The sequence below is a fragment of the Dunckerocampus dactyliophorus genome, chromosome 2 (genome assembly GCF_027744805.1).
Source record: "Dunckerocampus dactyliophorus isolate RoL2022-P2 chromosome 2, RoL_Ddac_1.1, whole genome shotgun sequence".
Taxonomy (NCBI): Eukaryota; Metazoa; Chordata; class Actinopteri; order Syngnathiformes; family Syngnathidae; genus Dunckerocampus; species Dunckerocampus dactyliophorus.
The window spans coordinates 29,464,110-29,490,208 of record NC_072820.1 but is presented as its reverse complement, the minus strand read 5'-3'; the positions used below and the strand labels follow the sequence as shown (position 1 = coordinate 29,490,208).

The following is a 26,099-nucleotide window of genomic DNA, read 5'->3' as shown; positions in this document are numbered from 1 at the left end:
GGTTGCCCCTTGGCCGCGAAGCCTTCTGGATAATGTAGTACACATCCACATTAAACAACACAATTAACATCTTTGATAACGTAGTCACTCTGTGATTATGAATTTGTTTAAATTGTAGGTGAAGTTGACTGCAAATATGAATGAAGTTGTGTAAATGTAACTCCATCAGACAGTATAACTCTTTTATTTGTAAATGTGTATTTGTATTTATATGGGACGTGTATTTTATATATAATGTGTGAGACTGTAAATTATCTAATAAATGATGAAATGATTGCAGCATCATCTAAATCAGGGGTCACCAACGTGGTGCCCGCGGGCTCTTGGCCATTTTCATTTTTGTAAAAGTAGCTCTCACAAGGAAAAACATTGGTGACCCCTGCTCTAAATCCTTTATCTCCAGTGATTGAAGTGAATGATCACAAATGTTGAAATAATGATAGTGGGTGTAGTTGAATGTGATAACAATGTATAGTGGGCAGTGGATTAACTATTGGTTTTCATTTATGGAGACTGCTCACTGAGATCAAGGATGAGATTAAATAGATCCTGGACCTTAGCCTGGTCTCCATGGCATCCAATGTCAGAACATATCCCACTTTCCACTATCCCACATTTGTGTAACCGGTTCACAGATAACTTGGGCCAGGACAGGGTTTCCCCTACGATTTTTTTAAGCTGCGGTGGTGGGCTGCATGGGAGGCAGACTTCCGCCGCTGTGTCGTCTCGCTGCTGTGTCAGCAATTGCATTTAATGTTTTTATGGTGACAAATAACAATTTTTATGACTTATCTATTAATTAATGTATTTATTTGACTGTTTTCAACAGCAAGCAGAACATGAACAGAAACCATTGCAAAACTGTTAATTTAATGTTTGTTACTTTTGTTACTTGACCTATTTAGTGAAATAGTACTATATGAGTATTAGTACAAAAGTCAAAACTATTGTACTATTTGACATAAACCGGAATTAAATTTGAAGCTTTTTTAGAGTAATACGAATACATTGGCCATGAATTGGTCAATAATATATATTTTGTTCAAAATAACACAATTAACAGAATAAAATAATTTCAATATTTTCTTAAAGAAATATGTCCCGTATAAAACTATATAAATTGAGTGTCCAGGTTTATGGAAGTGCAGGTGTATCCAACTTGCAGCACTATTAAAGCTACTTTTACAAAAAGATAGGAGAGGTGAGCTGTTTGTGTTTTATGTGACTGGCAACATTTACATTGTACTTTATTTACAAAGCGCATCTCCACTCAGAGTGTTCATTGTCTTTATGCTATTTTGTGCTCATTTGTCATTAAATACAGGCATCATGTCTGAACTGAACAGTTTTAAAAATACAAAGAGTTGAAGCAAATATACTTTGATGAGCTACTCAACACCAGCTGGTGAGCTACTGCTAGCATACGAGATGCATTGCTGGAAAGGACAACAATCACGTTAGTTGAATACTTTGAATGGGGACACATTTTACTCAACACATTCACTGAAAATCTCAAGTATTTTCTAGTCATCAGACTAGGTGGTCCAAGCCAAGTTCCAAGTCATTGATGTCAAAGTCCAAGTCATGTTGCAAGTCTTTTCAGATATATCAAGTCATGTCCAAAGTTATCAAAATTGTGACTCAAGTAATCACTCCAATTCTACACATCTGTTTTTTTGGTTGTTTCCTGAACTGTTTCCCTTTTGATGGACTATCGTAGGCAGTAATTCTCAAGTGGTGGGTCGTGGACCTGTTTTCAGTAGGTCTTTGCCTAGCCAAAAAAAAAACAAAAACATAATGGCCTGAGTTCCGTGAATGCACCTTGCATTCTTGTCTTGCTACGCTGCCAGAGGGTGCGTGCCAGAGCAGTCCCTTTAAGTATAAGACATGTGAAAAGTTGGAGTTGAAAAATTTCCGCATTTTGGGTTGCTGTTTGTCATTGACCGGTGATGGTGGGCCCTGCAGCCAAACCAGTTGAGAACCATTGATCTTAGGAACTCTGTCATTACTTTTTCTGAAATGAGCCATTTGCTCATGCAAGAACCGCACACGTATGGGGCATTTTCGCTCTTATTTCACTTGCCATCTCTCTACGACTACTCTTGTTTGACCCCCATGTGTTTGAGCATGAGATGACTGCAACTGGACATGACATCACACACAACCCAGCAATTGACAGTATTGACAGTGCAGTATTAAGTTGCACACGTTTTTAAGACTCAGGGTGTACTCACTCGCACCTACAGTCCGGCACGTTTGCTAACTTGTTAACAGTGTTAAAATTAAACACCGTACTGCATCATTCAATAACACCACAGGGTTTCTGCTACATGTAATTGAGCGTGGCGTATTATAAAAATGTTTCACTGCACTTTATTTTGATGGAGATACCTTACTGTCTCCCTTGCTGGCACTTGACAACAGCTTGTCACATTGTAAGCCTATCTATGCCAGTGTGTGTGATCGCTCAAGTTTCAATCTCATTCCACTTTCTGACATATTTGTTTACACGCCTGGCTGGTGGCATAGCTAGCTCGGAGCACCGAGTGGCTATTACGTTCATGGGATACATCAATCATCCATTGTCATCACAACTTACTTTTTTATAGTGTCACTTAACAACCTTGCTTTCTTGTTATCACTATAATGCTTATGGCTTGTCTTCAAGTTGTGTGTCAAAGTTGTGCACCTGAAACATGTAGTGTGTCCAGCTTCAGACAGTGACGCTCTCACAGGGGGTCAACAGGTAGCACGTAAGGTAGCAGTAGCTCACCAGCAAATGTTGAGTTCACCAAAGAATATTTGCTTCACCTCTTATATTTTTACATGTGTTCTATTCAAACATGACACCAGTATTTCATGACAAATGAGAACACTGAGTAGAGATGTGCTTTTGTAAATAAAGTGCCATTTAAATGTTGACAGTGCTTTCAGCAACTTTGCCATTAAATTAACAGTTTTGCAATGTTCTCGGTTCATGTTTGGCTAGTTGTTGGAAAAAGTTAAATAACTAATAAATAAGTCATTTAAAAAAATTGCTATTTTTCTTTTTTTCTTTTTTTATTGCAGACGCGGCAGCAACACAACACAGTGGCGGCAGTCCGCCCTCCCATGTAGCCCACCACCACAGCTTTAAAAAATCCTAGGGAAACCCTGCACCGCACACGCTTCCATGTCAGTAGCCTGTCCAAATTCATCCATTTCCCCACCATCACCATGTTGTCTTGCGGTGTCTTTCACGTCACGCCTGTAATCCGGCTCATGTCACATCCTTTTGACAAAGCTTTCATGTTTTGCTCAGCGCCAGGCAACTTTAGGAGGGGGGCAATTCAAGTACACAAGCAATTCTCGCAAGACGGCCCACCTCTCTGTTCCATCGTCAGAGTTCATTGAAGTTCAGTCATGGATTTGAGAGGAGAAAAAAAATGATTTAAATGACTCTTTAGAGGCAAAAGGCTGACTGAGTGAAACAGCAGTGTCCACTAAAACTAGCTACTATCGATCCCCTCTCAGCCCCTCCACTCTTTCATCCTGCTCATTTTTCACTTTTTGCCTCCTGCACCTTCTCCTCCTGCACCACTTTATCCCGGCACCAAGCCGAACGGACGGACACACAAAGTTCAGTGTTGGCTCCCAGATTGTGCCTTACTCTATGAAAATCTCAGTCAATTCATTCAGTGTGGACACCCCTCACATTTCAGCCAGCATTTTATCTTCTCAAGGGACATTATAAAAAGTAAACTTGGATGTGCTTTAGAGTAGTCAGTGTACAGCTTGCAAGTATAGATTCACTGTGCATCACTCAACCCACAGCCATTATTAATTGTTTCTACAGCCACGCATGGTGGTGGTTGCGTCATGCTCTGTGGCTGCACCAGTGCTGTCCGCAGTGGGGGAGCGGCGGTTCATTGAGGGGAAAGCTGAATTCCGGCATGTACTGTGACATTGTGAAGACCTGCTCCTTTGGTGTGGCAGCGTCACGGTCTGGGGCTGCTCGAGTGTTGTCGGTACCCGGGGTTCTGTAGTTCATTGAGAGAGAAGCTGAATTCCAACATGTGCTGTGACATTGTGATGCAGAAACTGGGCCAAATGGCCGTTTTCCGACATTATAAGGAGCCCAAACACATGATCGAGTGCCTTGCTGAGGAAGGTGAAGGTGACGGAGTGGCCAAATATGTCTCCTCCAGACCTGAACCAGGTTCAGCACCTGAAGGGCACCCTCGAGAGGTAAGGCTTCTAGTAACAACCTGCGCAGCTCTGGGGAATTCCATGCCCAAGAGAATTACGGCAGTGTTAGATAACCATGATGCTCACACTAAATATTCATACCAAAAACACAACTTGGACAGGTTCTCTGTGAGGTGTAGTCACTATTTAGACAATAATGGCTGCATGTTGACTATTTTCAGTGGCTTACAAATCTATACTTCTATACAGTAAGTATATCCGAGTTACTTACGAACATACTGTAGAGCAGAAGAAAGTAAATAACTTTTTCTGACAATCAACACTGATGCCTATTCATTTTTAATGCATTAATGAAAAATACAAAATAAGAAATTTTTGGTATGTACCTTGGTTGGACTAATGACTTGTGGGCTCATGTTAGCATGCTGTCAAATTGTATGAAGTGAATTTTAAGTATGCCAGGGTTGGCTTGGCAACCGCACTGATATTTCTCAGTGCATGGACTGTAATTAATTCCACCCTTCCGTGGCCCTGTCCTCAGTCCTCCTACAGCATCAACCTCTTTGCTTTTAAATAACACGGCCTATGTCTAAGAAGAAGATAGCTGGATGGCTGGCTAATGTATCTTACGGGTGCTTTCAAAATTGCACGACAGTACTTTGGTCCAGACCCATCAATCAATTCATCCATTTTCTTTGGCTTTTTTGGCTCTGGGTCATGGGGGCAGCAGTCTTAGTAGGGAAGCCCAGACTTTCCGGTCTCTAGCCACCTCTTCCAGTTCCACTAGTACGACACCAAGGCATTCACACAGGCCAGCTGTGAGACATAATCCCTCCAGCGTGTTCTAGGTCTGCCCCGGGGCAACCTTCTTGCCGAGGATGGTTGGAAACCTTCACCAGGGAGGCCTCCATGAGGCATACGGCTAGATGCCTGAGTCACCTCATCTGGCTCGTCGCGATGTGAAGGATCAGCGGCTCTACTCTTGAGCCTTCCGGATGACCAAGCTACTCACCCTCACTCTTAGGGTGAGTCCAGCCACCCGATGGAGAAAACTCATTTTGGCTTGTATCTGCGATCTTGTTATTTCGGTCACGACCCAAAGTTCGTGACTACAGGTGAGGGTAGCTTGTAACTATAGGTGAGGTTGGGAAATAGATCGAGATCCAGTAAATTGAGAGCTTTGCCTTCCAGCTTAGCTCTGTCTTCACCACGACGATCCGGTACAGCGACGGCATTACTGCAAACACTGCGCCAATCCGCCTGTCGACCTCACGCTCCAACCTTCCCTCACTCGTGAACAAGACCCCGATATAGTTGAACTCCTCCAAAATCCAGACCAAAATTTTAAAAAAGATACATTGTGCGCACTTTGGTGTAGTTCACCTAGCGTGCACACTACTATTAGCACGTGCATAAATTAAGGACTTGATTGGACAGCTTTCTTGACATATTACATGGTGTAGCTGAAATATCTCAAACTAAAATGACGTCTGCGGGGTTGAATTGATAAAGTAGTTTATATTCTGCTGTATTTAAAAAAACAAAAAGCTTCTAAAATATACTTTACCTAGCGTTGAGCAGAGACAGCACTTCTATGCATTTTCTCTTATATATTTTACATTTCTGCATGCTTTTTGCTGTAATTTTAACACCAGTCCAGGTTTTTGGTCCGTATAGCATTCATATTTGAGCTCAAGTAAAGTGAACTGCACCGGTATTCACTTGCAGGCGGACAGAGACTCTGCTTGTTTGGTGCACACCAGGGTTCAGATGATCGTGTTCACACTTGACCAACCGTACTAGCAGAGCAAATGCACCGGAGTTCCTTTTAACCGAAACAAACATGACAAATGTGAATATACCCCCAATCAAGCAGCCCCCAGCTCGAATGGAGTATATGCCCCCTTGTGCAGCCCTTCCAATGTCGTGGCCCTTTTAAACCTCCTTCTCCTTCAAGGAGAAAAGACACTTTGGACTCACATGTCTTTGAAGGGGACAGACCACTGACCTGTAAATAATGCATGCGCTGTTCCGGCATGTGTCACAGTTGGCCGTGTCCTGTCCAGTGCGATAGGAGAGCCTGCGGGGGTGGGGAGAAAACCAGAGTCGTGAATGTGTGATCACGAGCCTTGTTAAGTCTGCACACCTCTCGCCTTGTCCTTGTGTTTGTCTCGTTAGCGGTACCAATGCAAATGAGGGCGAGTCACGAGTGTCCGGCGATGCGACCGTAAAAGTGCGCGCCATCTGGAATTAGCCTTACTCGACTGATTGGGAATCAAATTAGCAATGAGGTAGTGTTGTTTGCAAGATGTCTGTGCTGAAAGGCTCTTTAATTAGAGATTGACGACCAGACTTACAACGTTACCTCAGAAGAGCAGAAGCTAATTATTCTATTATTCTAATTATTCTAGCTACTTATGTCCAAGTCGTTTTATTGTTCTTTTATTGTTGTGCTTTATTAGGGGGTTTAAATGTCAGTTTAGCAAAGTCCAATGGGTGTTTTACTACTTTCTATTTGTGCAATTGAATCATTACAGCGTTGGATAACAGTCATATTCATGAATTTTATCCATCAACTATATCTTCAGATTTCATGACAAGGGTTCAAGTGGTCTCAACCTGGGACCCGCATTTTTCAATAGTCATTCAGTTACGCCCCTTTTTCATTTAAGTCATTTTTATTTTTAGTATTTTTTCCAATTTTATTTCAATCTTTTTTATTTGTTTTTTATGTTATTCCTTAATTTATTAATTTAAGTAATTGCATTTGTGCAAATGTATTTGTTTTTTTAAATTGTCTTTCATCTTTTGAAACACATATTTGACATGAGTTGTACAGTATATTACGTATTTTAATGTAATAATGGAATATTTGATTTGCTGTCTACGACCCACCCAGAATGGATCCGCGACCCACTTTTGGGTCCCGGCCCACCAGTTGAGAACCACTGATCTAAAACCAGACGTGGCAACTTCATATGTGTCAGTGCCTCAACATTTCATTTGTCTTATGGAGCTTTATCAATATTCTATTATATTCTATCCTGAGTGTCCTCCATCCACCCCCCTTCCATATTGTTCAATTGTATGTCCACCCAGACATAAAATATGACCATGAGTAGCGTGTCTTTCAGAGCACTGTTAAAGAACAGGCAATGGTTCTAATTCATGAGCCTATTTATTCAGCAGCATTCAGTCTTTGAAATAAAATATGGATATTTGTGGACATTTGTGGTCGTTAATGGACGGCATATGTTGCATCATTGGGACCTGATAAGGCAATTGGACATTGCAGTGTTTTTACAAAAGCAGCGTAAGCAAAGTTGAACTTGGCTTTGCATTACAACAGTCACGCATTAATTTTTGCGGGATCAGTTGCTCGACCTCTCCCATTAAGATGGAACAGACCTGAGACTCACTTCATCCAAAAACAACAACACAGTTAACATTGTTTTAAGTGCATTTAATGGGATGTCTCACTTTGAACAAATGTACTTTTCCTTTTTGAGCACTGCAGGGGGAATCGGCTTCACCAACATTGTCGGGAGGAGAGGTGATTATCTCCTCCAAACTCTTAAACAAATTGTTCTACATTGCTGTTTGATGACCCCTCTCTTATCATCTTTTGTGGCTTTATTCAGTCAGCACTTCTTCTCTTGTGCTCTGTTAAGATGTTAACATTCACATTCAAACAGCCGCGGTATCTCATCATTTTTCTTACTAATCATTCTCTCTCAACGAAACTTGTCACGTCGGCCATAAGGTGCTGCGCCAGTGAAAACAAAAAACGTCTGTCTTAAATTTCCACTGACTTATCTAATCCTTTCTTTGCCCTATGCCGTGACAGATATATTTGTGTCGATGCCAGTGTTGTTATGTAATTGCGTCGCAAGGAGAACAGGATAAGTGCGGAGGTAGAGGGGGTTATTTGTTATCTCCAATTAAATGTAAGGTCAAGATTTGTTATTTTAAAAGCTGAGCAGATTTAAGGAGGTGTACAGTACATGTATTTTTGGTGTGGTAAAGAGACATACCCACGTGGAACACAAATGTGGAGCAGAAAGTGTAGCTGCTTGGCGTCTACTCTGTAAATAAATACAGCACAGCCTTTGGCTATCGCCCGTAGTAATAAACAATCGGGATGCATCAACATCCAAAGCCACTCCATCCGTTCTCTCACGCTGAGCTAATAAGACAAAATGAGAGCTCTTGTTTGGCAGGCTTCCCTGGGAGGGAAGTCTGAAAGCAAAGGTGCCTAAGTGTATATTTAGCACCACGATTTACTACCCTGCTGCACCCTTAAAAGGTCACAGAGTTGTTGTTTTTTTGTTTGATTTATTTATTCTTTGTCTTTACTAGGTAAAAATATGAGCTGGCACCTATCAAGTTGTGTTTCTCCTTGGTTTGTTTGAATGCCAGTCAGTCATTATGTTATTATTGTTGAGTCGCTGACATTTATGTAAGCTCTAGAGCTAATGATGTGCGACTAAAGCATCAGTTTTTCCTTGACTTGCTGAGAGCCCAACAATAGTAACAATGCACATGGATTTCAATAAACTGAATTGCTTGATTATACACTGTTAGCTAATTTCCTCACTCAGATTAACTTGTCACCCCATAGTGTTGCGATTGCATCACATTACTGTAAATTTAATTTTATGGCGCCCCCTATGAGTTGTGGCCTAAATGCTTTTGTTGTATAATAATCAGATAAATGGTCAAATGCATATGGACAATTTGTTGCTAAGTCCCACCCGTGCCCCCACAAAGACATATTGTTTGATGGTGACCATGTTTTTCAACCATCGTTGCTCAAATTTAACAGACATGTGCTTGTCGGTCCCCTAACAGTGTGTACCAAATTTTGTGGTTATTCTGTTAAACACCCTAAAGTTACCCTAAAAAGGGTAAGAGGGACCCTAAAGATGGTCCTTCTTTAGAGTGTATCAAACCAACATGTGATGTGTTCGTCAGAAAAGTAATAGCAAATTAGACATCACAGTACACAGCATCTTTTAGTGGTGTGAAAAAGTGTTTGCGTCTTCCTGGTTTCTTATTTTTTTGCGTGTTTGTCACATCAAAAAAATTTAAATATTACTCAATAACAACACAACTGAACACAAAATGCAGTTTTTAAATGAAACTTAAGGGAGAAAAAAAATCCAAACCTACATGAGCCTGTGTGAAAAGTGATTGCCCCCCTGTTAAAACATAACTGTGGTTTACATAACAACTGTGGCTTGAGTTCAATTTCTCTAGCCACACCCAGGCATGATTACTGCCACACCTGTTCTCAATCAAGAAATCACTTAAATAGGACCTGCCTGACAAAGTGAAGTGGACTAACAGATCCTCAAAAGCTAGACAAAGAAATTCAGGAACAAATGAGAAAGAAAGTAATTCAGATCCATCAGTCTGGAGGTTATAAAGCCACAGTGAGAGCCACAAATGGTGAAAACAAATGGAGCGGCCGGCCAACCAAATTTATCCCAAGAGCGGGGCGACGACTCATCCAAGAGGTCACAAAAAGACCTTACAACATCCAAAGAACTGCAGGCCTCACTTGCGTCAGTTAAGGTCAGTGTTCATGACTCCACCATAAGAAAGACACTGGGCAAAAACAACCTGCATTGCAGAGTTCCAAGATAAAAACCACTACTGAACGAAAACAACATTAACGCTCGTCTCAATTTTGCCAGAAAACATTATGATGAGACCAAGACCTTTGGGAAAATACTATGTGTTCTGGCAAGAAAAAAGTTACATTTTTTGGAAGGTGTGTGTCCCATTACATCTGGTGTAAAAGTAACGCCGCATTTCAGAAAAAACATCATACCAGCAGTAAAATACGGTGGTGGTACTGTGATGGTCTGGGGCTGTTTTGCTGCTTTAGGACCTGGAAGACTTGCTGTGCTAAATGGAACCATGAATTCTGCTGTCTACCAAAAAATCCCAAAGGAGAATGTGATGAGTGGGCGAAAATTCCTCCACAGCGCTGTAAGACACTCATTGCAAGTTATCGTAAACGCTTGATTGTAGTTTCCAACCAGTTATTAGGTTTAGGGGGCAATCACTTTTTCACAGGGCCATGTAAGTTTGGATTTTTTTTCTCCCTTAATCATAAAAAGTTACATTTAAAAACTGCATTTTGTGTTCAGTTGTGTTGTCATTGACTAATATTTAAATTTGTTTGATGATCTGAAACATTTAAATGTGACAAACATGCAAAAAAAAAAGTCTGGAAGGGGGAAAATACTTCTCCACAGCACGTTTTGACAAATTTTGACCCTTTTGTGTACAGCGCTTCAGGAGTAGAAGGGTTACACCAGGGGTGCCCAATACGCCAGCTACCAGTGGGTCATGAAGGTATTTTCGGTCGATCGCATAAACGTCACTTTGTTGATGTCGTATGACATTAAGCTCCCCTCCTGATTCGCTCTTGTTCACCTGCAGTAATGGTGAACAGATGCCTCAAACTACACACAGAGATGCAACTTTCATCTTCTGATTATGGAAGATGAGCGGTAAGATGTCTATATCTATAACAAAAGTTATCATCCGAATTGTTTGAGGGCTTGGCTTCGTGTCATGAACGCCACTATAGAAATGCGTGTTTTTTTACTCATCCCTTTCTTAAACTATTATTTCATGATGAATTGGAAAATGTGCCCGTTGCTGAAAGCATTTTAATGTGTTGGCTTGACTTGGGCTGCATTGCCTTTTGCATAATCATTTTCATTTCTTGTACATTGAAAATGTGTGATAGTAAATGCTAACTGGCCGTAATACATGAAGTGTGTGTCTAATGAACGCTACGTGGCTATTTTGACTGACATATTACTTACTTATGTACACAACTATTGAAGAATTCTGTGTACAATTATCTCAATTGCCATATTGAATTAAATTGGGAATTATTTGTGAATGATATAAACTACTTTGATTACCTGTAAACTTTGAAACGGTGAATATGAAATTTTAATCATTAGTATTTAGTTTAGTACTTTAAAAGTTTACCAGTTATATATATATATATATATATATATATATATATATATATATATATATATATATATATATATATATATATATATATATATATAAAGTATGTTTTGTAATAAGAGATAAATCATGTTTACTTAAAACTTGCATGCTGAAAAAGTGCGTGCACCCTGATATACATGTACAATGTACATAAATACTCATATTTATAAAGACGGTAAATACAGGGTGTCCCAAAAAATGTATACACACTTTAAATAATTGTAAACTAGGTGTTTATTATAATTTGATTCTATTTTCCAAGTGTAATAGAATTTACAAACATCATTTTATTGTATTGTCACCGACTGTTCTCAAACGGACGTCCATTGTGAACGCGAAGCAATGAAACCGCACACATCACGAAACAATTCCCTTGGTTTTTGCGTGCATTAACGTTCAATGGTTGCTCTCAATCCAGTGACTGCTGCAGCTCTCATAGCGTAGACTTTGGCGTTTAGGTATCCCCATAAAAAAAAAGTCTAGTAGTGTGAGGTCTGGTGAACGTGGAGAAGGATTCAACGAAACCCCTCCGTCCAACCCACCTGTTTGGCAAGATCTCATCATGGAGGGATTTAACATCGCAATAGAGGTGTAGGCTGACAGACTGTTGCAGCAAGTGTATACATTTTTTGGGACACCCTGTATATATTTTCTACATTTATAATAGGAGGGGGATCTTTGGGACTTGGTCATTTTAAAAGTAGCCTGCAGGCTTTAAAAGTGTGAGCACCCCTGGGTTACACAGTGGAGTGTGCTGATGTTTCGCATAACTGTGATTGTGTTTTTTTTCCTCTCCTTGCCACAGTACTGGTCAAAACTGATAAGAATCTGATTGCAGAAGCCTCAACAATACACTCATCAAATTGACGATTTTGTTGGCCTCTTGTATTCGGGTAAACAGTCCTCTATTTCAGCAGGCGAGATACTATCTACACCCTTTATATACGTTCAATAGCTTTTGGACAATAAATTGCTTTTTTCCAGTGACCTTGTGCACTTCTTCGTCAAGAGGTCCAGCTCTGTAATTGTTTGGACTGGTTTTAATTCATTCAGCATCATAAATCTAGTTTATTTCCGTTGCCCAGTGACCTCAATTTCTGAATTGATGTTAGTGTGTATTGCATCTATGGTGTTAGAGGGGACAACTTACCCTTCTCTGTGGGCCTCCCCCTTCTCCAGTTCCTGGATCACCCCCAGCAGCACCTTGATGGTCTCTTGGCTGGAGCTGATGAGGTTCTCCATGGCTTGGAGCTGTGCTTTAACATCCCCATCCTGATTCATAGGCACTATTTGCTTACAGGCCTCCTGTGTGGGATCCGATGGTGCCCCTCTTGCCTCATCACCTCCAAAGAGTGACCTAGACTTGTCCATGCCCCCCAGAGGCCTGGCCGATAACTGCTCCACAGGATACTGTGCCTGCGTTGTGCAACCTCTGCTGGAACGTGGCAGCGTCTCGCTCTGCAGCCCATTGAGCTGCAGGCTTTTCTTTCTCTTGTTACGCACAGACAGACTATCTAGGCACTCCACCTGCGTAAGAGAGTTCCAAGCAATTGGCCCCGTAACCTTGGAGGCCCTGTCCGGCAGGGTCCGGGACGATCCCTCCTCCAGATTGACCAACCTTTTCGCGGAGCGATCTGTGTCAGCCTCTCTGTGTCGTAATCCTGCCCCAACTTTGGAGGGGACGCTGCAGAGCTGGTATTGTCCTTGTGACCCAACCCCGCTTCCCTTCCTTTTTGGCACATCCACGAGGCAATCCGAGCCTGCAGAGCAACTTAGCAGCAGAGCGTCAGAACACAGGCCATCAGGTGCAGTATGCTGCTCTACTGTAGCGATGCACTCATTAGTATGGAGCAGAGCTTTGGTCCTGCGGACTCCACTCCCCCCATAGGCTCCCTCCTCCTCATCATCATCAAAACACTGCTCTGCAGCCCGGGACGGTTTCACTTCCATGACAAAGCCATTATTCTGACCTTTGTATGTTTCCACAGCCGCCACATGTTTAAAGGTGTGCCCTTTCTTGCGCTCTAAGGGGAAAGTCTGATAGCGTTTCTTTAGGTCCGGGGATGTCTGCACCCCTGTACTCCGTGTCACATTGGGGATAGATCTGCGGGCCGGCACGGTCATGTACTTGCGGTATGCCACTTTGTATAAGAGAGGCTTCCCGTCTCTGCCGGCTGCCTGCAGCTCCGCCTCCCTCTGCTCATTCTGCGCCTCGCAGATATCCTTGAAACGCACTTGCAGGGCCTTGTTCCTTTTCCTCACCTGTCGACCGGCATCCAGAGAATACTTAACTTCCAGCGCCAGCGAGGTGGAGGACAAGGGCACTGCCTCCGAGTCAGACTCTGAGTTGGTGAGCATGCATTTGCCACCCTCTTTGCTCACCATTTTTCCTAAGAGGCATGGAGAAAGATACTGAGTCAGTCGCTGGTAATGACTGGCTTAGTCATAAACCCTTGGTCTTACATTCCCTTAAGCTAAAGTAGCTTTGAGAAACGTGAATAAACATTAGCGTTAGTGCACTTGTTTGCATGCGTGCATGCTGTAGGTGCTGATTTTCACTGTTACCCATGCAGTTCCTATTGACTGCTAAGCAAAACTCAACATTCCTGTATGGTGTATGCGATTCTTTCTTTCTGCAAAAGCAATCATTTCCCATTCAATCTTAGTCTTTAGGCTGGTTGATGCTTCTACGTCGGTGCTTCTCAAATAGTGGGGCGGGCCCTCTTGGGGGCACGGTGAGGTGTCAAGGGGTATATACTATACTACAGTATACTTACATTTTTTCAAGCTCTGTTACTGTCTTTATTCATGCTTGAACAATTCTAGGCCAGCAACTCATACAGTGGTTAATAGTGTTTCAAATCGGGGAAAATAATTGAAAACCACTGTAGTGCGTTGTCAGCACGCAATCCCTTCCCACAGCGTCATGAATCTTTTGAAGTTCACCGTCAAGGTTGTACGTGTGCCATGCAGTTATCCACCAAAATGTTAGGGGCGGTGTTTTCTGAAGAATCGATCGTCACACTTGTCCACCATTTTGCTTGTTAACTTCCATCGTCGCCAGCGAGCAGTGGCAATTAAAGAGAGACAGAGTGTATTAGAACTAATCGATGTGGAACAACAGGCTCTTTAAGTGCAAGTCTTGATCCACAGTCAGAGGAGAAGGCATTCGCAAGATTTGGATTTGAAAGAGACGTTTATACACACAGGAAATGATGCACGAAAAGTAAGTCACACTGGACTTTTGGAGGGCAAGGAGAGAGCTGGCGTACGCATTCGATGCAGGAGCATAAACCAGCCAACCACGCAACTGCAAGGGGTTAGTTTTTTGTGCATGTGCTCAAATCATTTTTCAATTCAGTAAAAATTCTATTTTATTTATGTACTGCCAAATCACAACAAAAGTTATCTCAAGGCACTTTACATGCGAGGTAGATCTATTATCATGGGCTCTTCATAAATGACAAAGGCAAGGAAAAACTCGTGTGGATGTCAGGATTGGTGGGACATTGCTGTGATCCGCTTTACTGACACTTCTTAAAATAAATTTTCGGATGACAAGAACTTATGCCGACATTTGTGATTACTGTTATACAAGTCTCGCACGGTCAACTATGCCTTTCAATGACGTATAGGTTGGATATATGCGACCTGATTGCTCAGATTACAGTGGACCGGATACATATCACATTTATATCTATGTACGAATGAGGCCTGAGTCACATTTGAAAAAAATCTGAGTTGTACTGTTCTGACTGACATGAAAAAATTCAGATACAGGCCATATATATGAGCAAAAACATCAGAATTAACCTTCAGTGTTTACGTAGCCTAAAATATGCTGGTGCCTGACAGTGTAGTGCCTTATACAAGAGGGAGAATTTGGAACTCAATTCTAAATTTTACAGGTAACCGGTGCAGTGAGGCTCGTACAGGTGAAATATGATCTCATCTTCTGGTTCTGGTTCAGACTCTTGCGACAGTGTTTTGGACCAACTGAAGGGTTTCTTCGAGAAACCTATTGACAGGGAGTTACAATAATCCACCCTGGAAGTCACAAAAGCATGAACAAGTTTTTTGGCGGCTGGTAGTGGCAGGAAATTTCTAATTTTGTTTATGTTTCCTCGATGAAGAAAATGCTGTAATCTCTCCAGATTTCTGTTGAGACTCCAATTTCTGGCCTGTTAATCCACCAAATCCATTTAATGTGTGTTTTACTGAATTTGCAGTGGCTGTTGGTCACTCATCACACGCTGCTCTTGCCGTTAAGCACACTTTCGCACCCACAAGTACCCTTAGCGCACAATGGCTAATAAACCGTCAACTGTTTTAACAGATGCCTGAGGTGCTCCTGTTTACTTACAGTGTGGATGGTAGTCTGACCTTTTGCTCTCACTGTAATCAAAATATGTGTATATTCATTTTCTCCATTTTGAAAAAGATAAACACCTGAAAGCACACTCAGTTATACAACCTAAAAAAACATTCCAAGCTAGAGTCATATTTTATGCTGTGCTACCTAGAGGCCTCTTAACTCTTCTGGTTGCCTCAGACGCTTTGACACAAATACAGTATAATTTTCCCTGCTGCCCGCTGATTTGCAAAAAGCAAGCACTCGGCAATCTCATCTAGATGTTGAATCAGACAGGGCAATTATTTCTCTCAGCTTATCTGCCACGGCTGCGCTGTGTCAACATGAAATGACGGCCTATTTCAAAGCGGCCTGTTTACCTACCTGCAAGGAATAGACTGAAAATTTGCACTGTGAAAACCCCTCTATGGCATTATCACTTTGGCTTTTTACTTCTGAATTATGTATTAGACGAGCCATTATCTTTTTCTGTCTTAATCTTATCTATGTGCCATAATAACCCCTCTTAGTTTTTCAGTGCCATGTGTGTCACTATAAAAATCACTATTCCACAGCTGCTTTGCAGCAGAAATCTTGAGAAGAACCCCAAATTTATGCCACAAAACTGACTTTAATAATGTATCAGTGTAACCCGCCCTGTTTCGCACCGCCTGCACCGGGGCTCGAACAGGACCTTGACACAGGACCTTCGTAATGGGAGGCGAGAGCGCCGACCAAACGGCCAAAAGCCCGGACTGTCGACCGCGTGTTCAGCGCAGCTCTTAAGGCAGAGGGAGTGAGGTTTACCAACGTGCACTTGCACAGCCTCACAGGCTGGCATCCGTTACATCAGGCCATCAGGCCCCCTCCTTTTAAATAATGACCAGAATACTACATATCACTTGTATTTCAATATGTTTTGACTACGTAATAATAGACCATAGGCTACCACAAAACAGTAACCACTTATTAATTTCTGAAAATACACGATATTGCAAGGGAGCGATAATTGAACCGCGATATTGCGAGATACGACTATACAGCATCTCAAGAGAGTCTTGGGCACATGTTTGTGCCTGACTCGGATGGTTTAACTTAAACATGCAGCATCTGGTCACACACTTTTTTGAGATGAGCAAATTCAAAAAAACAATACAAGCAGGTGGTGTTTGCTAAATACAAGGCAGAAGAGTCTTGATCATCACAATGTTGTTCTGTAAGGTTCTTTTTATTTTTCAATTTTGTTTTTTTAAATGTATATTTATTTCATATATATAGATATATAAAAAACATAAATATATATATATATATACATGTTTTGGTCTTCTTACTGTTATTTATTATGTATTATTATTCTGATTATAATAGAAAACATGACATGGAATGCAGGAAGTGAATAATATGTACTGTACTAGATGTAGAATGGATGGGGGGTAGGATTAAATAAGCTTTGCTTTCTCCTACTCCTTTTGGACATGTGGAACTGTGAAAGACTGATTCATGAGATGTATTCCATTGTAACCTTCATGTTCAAATAAACTAAACTAAACTAAACCAAACCAAACCAAACACTGTTGTGTATTTGCCAGTGTGCTCTCAAGGTCTATCAGTGTCAATGTTTGTTCAGTGCCTTGACATTTTGAAAAAGAGACTCTTAGCCACCTCTCTCCAAATGAGGTTGCTTGCTGTTATGAATAGCGGGACAGGATGTTCGGCATGAACAAAATTCTGCATGGGTACAATGTTAAAATGCCACCCTGCTGTAAATAATCTGATAATTAAACATGAATTTGGTCCCGCTGCGCACTCTCCACCGTACGTACGACATCCCATGCTAATTTCACTTTGATCGCCTTTGACGTGGTGTCACTGTGGGCTGAAGCATTTGTCTTCCAACACGTAGGAAGACCCCCCCCCAAAAAAGAAAACTCATCTGGATTTTTACAAGTGACCTTCTTTTTCAGCAGCAGAGGCAGCTCTGGCAACAGATCAATATTTGGACTACCTCTCAGGACACAAACACACTTGGCACTTGGTCTTCAAGAAAGCTTCCTCTTCCTGAAAAGGGTTTTCTTTTTCAGACCCGCAGCGTTGCAGCGCTACAAGGACAATCCAGATTACCGCAGTAAAACAATTCATTACTTGCTAATGAAAATGTTTTTTGTGCTGCTGGCACTTGTTAATTTAATACAGCGCACCTTGAATGCAAAAAAACAGGCCTGCTGTGAAGTTGGAATTTGACTCAGCAGTTTTGTGAGTGATGGTGGGTGAAGCTTTTGTTGCCAGGGGTGAACTTGCAGGGGGTTGAAATGTCAGCGCTCTGTGAATCAACCTGGGGATTGAATGTTTGCCATAATTTTGTGCCAGACTAATTTTGTCCTATCTTTCGCGCTCCATCGAAGGGGGAATTAATTAATGTTGGGCGCATTGCGAATGCCTTGAATTCATTAAGCGCTAGAAATGTGGCTCTACATGTCGATAAGGAGGAGCAATATAGCAGGTGTATTTGCATGGATTTTGCTGAACAGGGCTTTTTAAGTTTATTTGAAAACTTGTTTTGAGTGGACAAAAACAAACAAGTGACATGGTTGACTGTAATGCTAATGAAAGGGTCACTAGAACTCAACCCTGGGGAACACCTTTTCTTGCAACTTTTGCTTTTTATAATACCAATTAGTTTGATTGATTGAGTGATTGATTTATTTGAACATTATTTTTTTTGTCACATTCTTTCACATCAGTATCTCTCATCACAATTCCAAATGTCCAAAAGGAGCAGGAAGAAGCAGAGCTCATTCAATCCTGCCCCCTGTGTGTATCACATCCAATAGCTAATACATGCCACAATTACTAATACATTTCACATCAAGTGCTGATACATTTGTTCATTTCCCATTCAACATGGTCCCTTTCCTAGTTATGAATAACATGAGAAGATGGTAAAGCAGTATAACAATGTGTTACAATGAAGGTGAGGTTTGTACATCTCACAAAGTGCAGGTGTCATATGGCTTAGCATAATATCACTCTGCGGTTCATGATTCTTCTTCCTTATATTTTTTAAACATCAACTGCTCATAGTGTCTTTTGAATTGGGTCATTTTAGTGCACTGTTTGAGTTCTTCACTCAATCTGTTCTATTCTTTGACTCCACATACAGATATGCTGAAGGTTTTTAGCGTTGTGCAGGTGTATAAGTGTTTTAAGTCTTTTTTTCCCCATGATCATATTTCCTCTCTCTTGATGAAAGAATTGTATTACGTTTCTCAGTAGCTCGTTATTTTTTGCTTTATGCATAATTTTATCTGTTTGAAATTTTACCAGATCAACAAATTTTAGTAGTTGTGATTTTAGGAATAGCGGGTTTGTATGTTCTCTACAGTATCAGCGGCCTTATGGATGACCCTAATTGATCTCTTTTGTAGTACAGTTAGTGAGTGAAGTCTGCTTTTGTAGTTAGATATGGTAATACTAGAGAACAATCGAGAGTATGGAGTGATTTTTGGTGAAGAACAGCCTTATTGAGTATAGAAATGTTTCTTGTGACTTTATGTTGTATAGTTTTAATGTGGGATTTCCAACTCATTTTGTCATCTATTATAAAGCCTAGAAACTTATTTTCATTCACTTTGTCAGTGTCTACGCCATTTATTTGTATTTGCACACAAGTAACTTTTCTGCTATTACCAAATAGCATTATTTTAGTTTTATTTAGGTTCAGGAATAATCTATTTTTATCAAACCATCTTTTTAGTATCATAATTTCATCTGTGATAAATTTTATTAGCCTTTGTGTGCTATCTTCAGAACAGAATGCGGTTGTGTCATCTGCAAATAATACTAGCTTTAGGTCTTTTGTGACATTACTGATGTCATTTACATGTTAAACAGTTTTGGCCCCATTATTGACCCTTGGGGTACGCCACATGAGATATTTAAGCATGCAGATGTATATTCTCCTCGCTTCACATATTGCTTTTTGTTTTTCTTTTTAACCAGTTCAAGACTACTCCTCTGATTCCATACCTTTCTAGTTTGTTAAATAAGATAATGTGATTCACTGTATCAAATGTTTTTGTTTTGGTAGTCTAGTTGTTGGAAATCCTTATCATGTTCTTGATGTCAGAACACTTTCCTCTCTCCTGCCGCGACATTAACAGCCCAGAGGCAGCCTGAACAAATGAGCGTGGCAGTATCATCTCGCTGTTGGAAGTTCCCAACTCCTCTGTAATCCCGCTTTATCTCCTCCTGTTTTGTCTCCCTCTTTTCACTTCTCTGTGGGCATGTGCTCGTAATTACAAATGAGTTACCACTGTTTTGAAAAGTCTTTGATCGGCCTCCTTAATGGGACACTGATTATGCAGGGGGAAAACAGACGCGGGCGAGTGGTCTACTCCAGATTGTTCTTGTAAGGGTCATTTGACAGATGTCGGAAGTGTGGTTTACAGCTACTGATCGAACCCCGGATGCGTACGCAGCGAAGGCTCCACAGCTGAATGATTGACTGCAAAGGTCAGCGCTGAGCCACGACTCTTAGCGAGCAGCGCACCGACAAATCCTTTGTGAGTTAACGGTCGCTTAATGCCCCAAGATTAAAAGCAACTGGAAATCACAGGATTTTAGCAGATTGTCTTTTCTAGCGGTTGTTGCTCAGCAATCATGGATAGACACTCTGTTGCCAAGCAGCGCATGAAACAGCAGCAAGGACTAAATAACACATGGAGCAACTCTGTTGCCAGTCTGCCTTTATGTTACAATCCTAATTACTAAATGGCTTTGATCAGATGACAACACTTGGCAGTGGTGCTGGGATTTAAACTAATTTGCGTATCTGTTGAAAGTCTTACTTGATTATATACGTACTGTATATATAAAATATGCAAACAACCATATACAGTAGGGGTGTAACGATTTGTTTTATTAACGATTTGATTTGTATCACGATTAGTGGTTGCCGATATGATTCAAGGACAATATTGATTAACTTACAACAATACTATCCAAAACGATTCAGTAACTTGAAATTGATTCAGTAACACTTCAACCAGAGTGACTGGACTGTGCATTTGAAGTTTCCTAGATTCCCATTGTTTTTTGTAAGGAATCAGGTATAAATTAATTATGGATATGAAAAAACAAGTAAACAACAATTAATGGCAAATGCATTCACATTTTATTTGAATAAAGTGCAACCAACACTTCAGGTTGAATTCACAGGCGGGAAACCTTTTCTGCTCTCATTTTCAATATCCATCACATTTTCAAAGAAAAAAAGTACAGTAAGTGCTGCTTTTATTTTTCAACATAAAAATAATACAATATTAATAGCAAAATAAAGTGCAGCCAACATCTCTCCAGGTTGAATTAACAGTAGGTTTACCTGCTACTTTTGCTGTTGTTTTGCTACAGAAATACCTTGCGAAATACCTTTTGAAAATTTTGAAATACGTAAAATCAAGTTTGTGATTAATTCTGTCTGTTACATGACTTTAAATGTAATTTGATACCTCATTCACTTCTCTACCCCAAGTATTGAAGACATTACATTACATCATTTCATTCTGGGGAAATAGTGCCATTGGTTCCTATTGCTTTAACGTTCAGTCAAGACAAAAGCTGTGATCGACCCACGGACCAAGTACAACCGTACTACAAAATATATAATAACGTAATGGTAATGGCTTCATTTAATTTGAACATGCATACAAGTTACAATGGAATACATTGCATAGTACAATTCACAGTTCCACATGTCCAAAAAGGAGCAGGAAGAAGCAAAGCCTATTTAATCCTACCCCCTGTCTGTTTCACATAAAGTGCAATACATTTATTCACCTCCTGTATTTATTTCATATGTGGTGTCTTTAATAGATAGAAAAGTGATAAGGTAATGTAATAATGTGGTAATATAATTTTCAAGGTTTTTCCACAATCTTTATAAATAATAATCATATATAATAACCAGTATAATAATAAGTAAATAATAATCAATACAAATAGACATGACAGAACAAGTTCAAGACTCTTCTTCCTTCCGTCAACTGAATTTGCATATTTTGGTGCTTTGCTTGAGTTCCATGCTCAATACGTTCCACAGTTTCATTCCACATACTGCCATGCTGTGGGTTTTAGCATTTTAGCATTCTCGCGTATAAAGGTTTAAGTTTAGTTTTTCCCTGACATATTTCTCCTCTCTTGTAGAAAATATTGTATGACATTTTTGACTATTTTTTTAAAAAGTCGACAAAGTAGCCATTTACATTTTTTGATAATAATAAAAAAAGTCCAGGGAAGAAAATCAAGTGTCATAATTTTCATGTAGGCCTAGTACTCGCAGTGCAGCAGCACATTGTATTCGTTTCCACGCCACACTGCAAATTGCATGTACACAGTAATTTGCAGCATCAGATTTTAACGAAATTTCATCTGCAGCTAGATATTAAAGTGAATTTATATCCTCCATACTTTTATTATCTTGTCCTGAAGCTCCGATACATGAGTTTGAAACGCTTAAAGTTGGACTTAACTTTCGAAGCTCGTATGAGTCGATGGCTCGCCGACTTGTCCGCTGCCATCCGCCATGCTACATATGTTGTGTTGTTTGCTGGCACATGGCGATCATGTCACCCAGGCAGACTGAATCGAGTAACGTTTAACGTCTTTATCATTAAAAGTACTTAAAAAAACATCCATATAAAACCTGCCATGCTTAAATCCAATGCTTTATTTTTTAGTATCGATGCAATCGATCGAGTACCTTTTAAACGATGTTACATTGATATATGTCGGCCAGAATGGCAACATGCTGAACACAGATTGATGTAGTTGGATCATAGGAATATGAATCGATACATAGATGTAGTGGATGAATCGTTGCACTCCTAATATGCAGTATATCAATTTGAATCTTGCATACTCCAAGTACGCAGCTTGATGACATATACACGTGCATCTACCCCAGGGGTGGGCAAACTTTTTGGGCTGCGGGCCACATTGACTTTTAAAATTTGACAGACGGGCCGGGTCAGCACAAGAAACGATACATATAAAAAACTGCATTTGTTAACAGTACATATGAAACATAACCAGAAAAAAGTATTAACATACATTAGCTTGGAAATAAAACCAGCTTGGCTTTGAAGGCTCTGACGTTGGCTTACATTTCATGCACAAACTGGTTTTCCCTTGTAGCTGCACATTCAGCTGGTTCATGTGTGCCAGGATGTCCACAGTAAAAGCTAAATCACAAAGCCAAACTGTGTCATTCAGCTCAGGAAATGTGTCAGTATTCTCAAGTAGCTCCAAAAACCAAATCATCTCCCGTTTGAGCTCCCACACACGTTGACATACTTTTCCCAAACTTCAGTGTAGAAACATGACCTCCTGCTCAGGGTTGTCCTCTTTAACCTGTCTTGAATTCTCTTGAGCAACCCTTACGTTTTTTCCTGTCACATTTGGCGATCCATCTGTGGTAACGTTGGCGAGCGAGTAGAAGAGCGGTAATTGGAAATGGCTCTCTCAAGTCACTGCGCCTACGGCGCCACCTGGTGTTGAAATGCCGTCATTACAAGTCCAAATGAAATGAATGCAATCATTCACATCAAACCTTAATTCTGTACAATCTTCGGCGGGCCGGATTAAAAAGAACAACGGGCCGGATCTGGCCCGCGGGCCGTAGTTTGCTGATCTCTGATCTACCCAAATGATGCACTTATGGTAAATCAACAATAAAGCCATTAAACATGCAGACCCTCGAGCATTTAGTGATGTTGCGATCGTGCTAATTCAGGCAAATGAATCCAATCCCCGCTCAAACACGCAGATCAGATCAACTGGCTAACAAGCCCCTGTATGGCCTATCCACGTCCTCACGTTCAAAAATATGTGTGTTTGATACACAAATAAAGCATATTTTGTTAGATGAAATCAAGGGCTTTTGGGGTTAAGGTTACAAAGAACAGTTAAAACAACAAAGGATACATAAATAAGCCTTAAAACATTGCAACTTTTGCCACAACTTTGTGAAAAAGCTGCTGCCAAATCAAGACATTTTAAGTTGCAACAATCACAACAAAAGCCTGTGAATTTCTGGAGCAGCCATCACCAAATGGCGGCCCTCGATCTGGATACGGACCCAGTGATGGCCCTTTACGGAACTGTGACCAATTAAAGTGAATAGGAAATATAATGATAACATATAATCATGCTCATGGACCCATCGCAGCAGCAGTCTGCGGGTGTAATTACTTCTGTTATTATGGTTACGTGACAGCAAACATGGTAATGTCACTCAAAATGAGACACTGAAATAGTTTGTTTACTTGCCGAGGAATGAGAGAACCATGGCTTGCTCAAAAGTAATACAAGTTGCTAGAGAAAGGCCAACATTTAAAAGTGAATGGACAGACAATATATGTTCATTCTTCCAGAGTCCACCCAACACTGATGTGAGAGCGAGGAAAATAACGTACCTTACAGCGCAGTTTGAAAAATCTATGAGAGTTATAACACATTTATTTACAGCACAGTGACATGCAAATGAGTGTTCACTAAGGATAGTATGGATATTGGAGCAAAATTAAAACATTTTCACGGACGGGAGAGCTGTGAAGGGGTGCTTCTGCTGCACAGATCTTACTCAAAGCTAAATAAAAATGGGAATTGTGGGACAAATTCAGGCAAATAAGTAAATGTGAAACTTACGAGGGTGTACTGTTGCAGCTTTTCTGTAAGAGACAATTAGTAAATAAAAAAAAAAAGTTTTATAGAGAAGCTGGTGCAGTTTTATTGAACTTAAAAATAAGCCTCTTATGTTCATTTTATTGTTTGAAAATGTAAACATTTTGCTATTTATTTCACATTTGTTCCTTTTTTCTTTTAAATGCAATTTAGGTGCCAAGGTAATTGTGTTGTATTGAAACAATAGCGTGGTATGCAGGATTTCATTAATATTTTAATATTCATATGAGCTGATCTGTTTGATGCAATGTAAGGCACAATGAGGTTCGGACTGGCTCTGTGAAAAAAATTGCATAAATGGACCTTATTCAATTTTAATTGAAGACCCCTGTCCTAGAGGGGCTGAAAACAGCCTAAATATGGTACATTAGAGATTTGTTGCTTGTTTATCCAACATAAGATTCCACAGGCTTGCACCCTTGTGCATCACAAGGGTTTAGTTGGTCACATGATGATGTGACTTAACAATCAGTATCTATTGAGTGCAATGCAGTATTCTGTTCAATGCATTTTATAGGCTTCTTTTTTCCAATTGTATGCTTTTTACTGTACAGTAGACACTTCCATCCCCCGGCTAGTCTGCAGCCTTTTGGGCATTGTAGTCTTTTTATTTTTCACAGACTTTAATCCCCTCTGAGTCGAGTTGTCTCTGCTTTTGCCTTCACTCGCTTCGCTTTGTCGTGTTTGTGTGCTTTTCCCCACTCCAAGGTGCTTCTTCAGGGAGTTCCCATGCAGCATCTATAATCCATACACTAGCGAAAATACAGCTGTGGAGATCAGATCTCGTGGAAGACAATGCTGCAGAGTGCTGCCAACTAATCAGAATACATTGCATCGCCCCCCACACCACCCCACGCTCAGAATATTAAATCACTGTTCCTCTTGTTACTTCGGTTCTTCTTCTGAGAGGGTATATTCCTGTTCTCTTCTTCTCTGCATCCAAAACCTAACTGTAAAACTCTCTCGCTGCTCTGTGATTCCACCTCGCCATGCTTGGCAGACGCACATAAAAGCACATAGTGGGACGGAAAAGAGGGCGGAATGAGCACAACGAACAGTGTGTGTGAGGGTGGTGTGTAAAGGAAGGTGGATGGTGGAAGCGAAACCTGAACAATCTTTTCTACCGTAGGAACTTTTTTCATTTACCTAAAAAACCATGGCTTGTTTGGACCGACTTTGCCCGAGTAAAAAAAAAAAAAAACCTCCCCCGATCCCAAACTTTCTCCGAAGCTACGAGAAATGGACAGACTTCTTCTGAAGAAAATATTCAGCAGGACTTTGAGTCAGTCTGTGCTGATGACTAGCGGATCTAAACGTTACATTTTCAGGAAGTTTGAGGTGCGGTGTGAACCACAGTCATTACCAACAATTCTTCTACCTGGGTAAATAAGTTCTGGTAATAAACGTTCCCGGAAATGTCAGTGTAAGAGAGGCTAATGTTGTGTTTGCTGTTGGCGGATGTTTGGTTGGATTCTCTGAAACTTCACAACAGCACCTGTTCGCATGGGGTGTCCAATGATGCCAAGATTGAATGTTAATTCTTGAACTTAGCCAGACATTTTGGACAATTCCAACACTATGGCAACAGTTTGGCAAAGGCCCTTTTCTGTTAAAGCAAGGTCCATAAAGGCATTTGTGTGGAAGTACCTATCAGACATCTTTGGGACAAACGAGAAGCAAAGCCAGGACCACACACAGGTCCACCAACCACTGTTCTTCTGGAACAGAATGGGCAAAGATTTCTACAGACACACCTCAAGCGGAAGACACATACAAG

The 26,099-nt window shown here is 40.6% G+C and overlaps 2 protein-coding genes across 4 annotated transcripts in view; one reads left to right on the top strand and one right to left on the bottom strand.

The window, feature by feature from the left end:
* The window catches only part of dock1 (dedicator of cytokinesis 1), a 233,058-nt gene that overhangs the window by 115,596 nt on the left and 91,363 nt on the right, over positions 1 to 26,099 (top strand). The gene's annotated exons all lie outside the window — the stretch shown is intronic.
* The window catches only part of LOC129195101 (inhibitory synaptic factor 2A), a 50,542-nt gene that overhangs the window by 22,948 nt on the left and 1,495 nt on the right, over positions 1 to 26,099 (bottom strand). Inside the window, exons 2-3 of one of the 2 annotated variants that reach the window (XM_054800838.1) lie at positions 12,383 to 13,622; positions 6,197 to 6,268 (exon numbers count right to left, since the gene is read on the bottom strand). In XM_054800838.1, the coding sequence (XP_054656813.1) occupies positions 6,197 to 6,268; positions 12,383 to 13,617 (1,307 nt within the window). In that variant the 5' untranslated portion in view covers positions 13,618 to 13,622. The remainder of the gene's footprint in view (positions 1 to 6,196; positions 6,269 to 12,382; positions 13,623 to 26,099) is intronic. The other variant, XM_054800847.1, reaches the window with a different exon arrangement.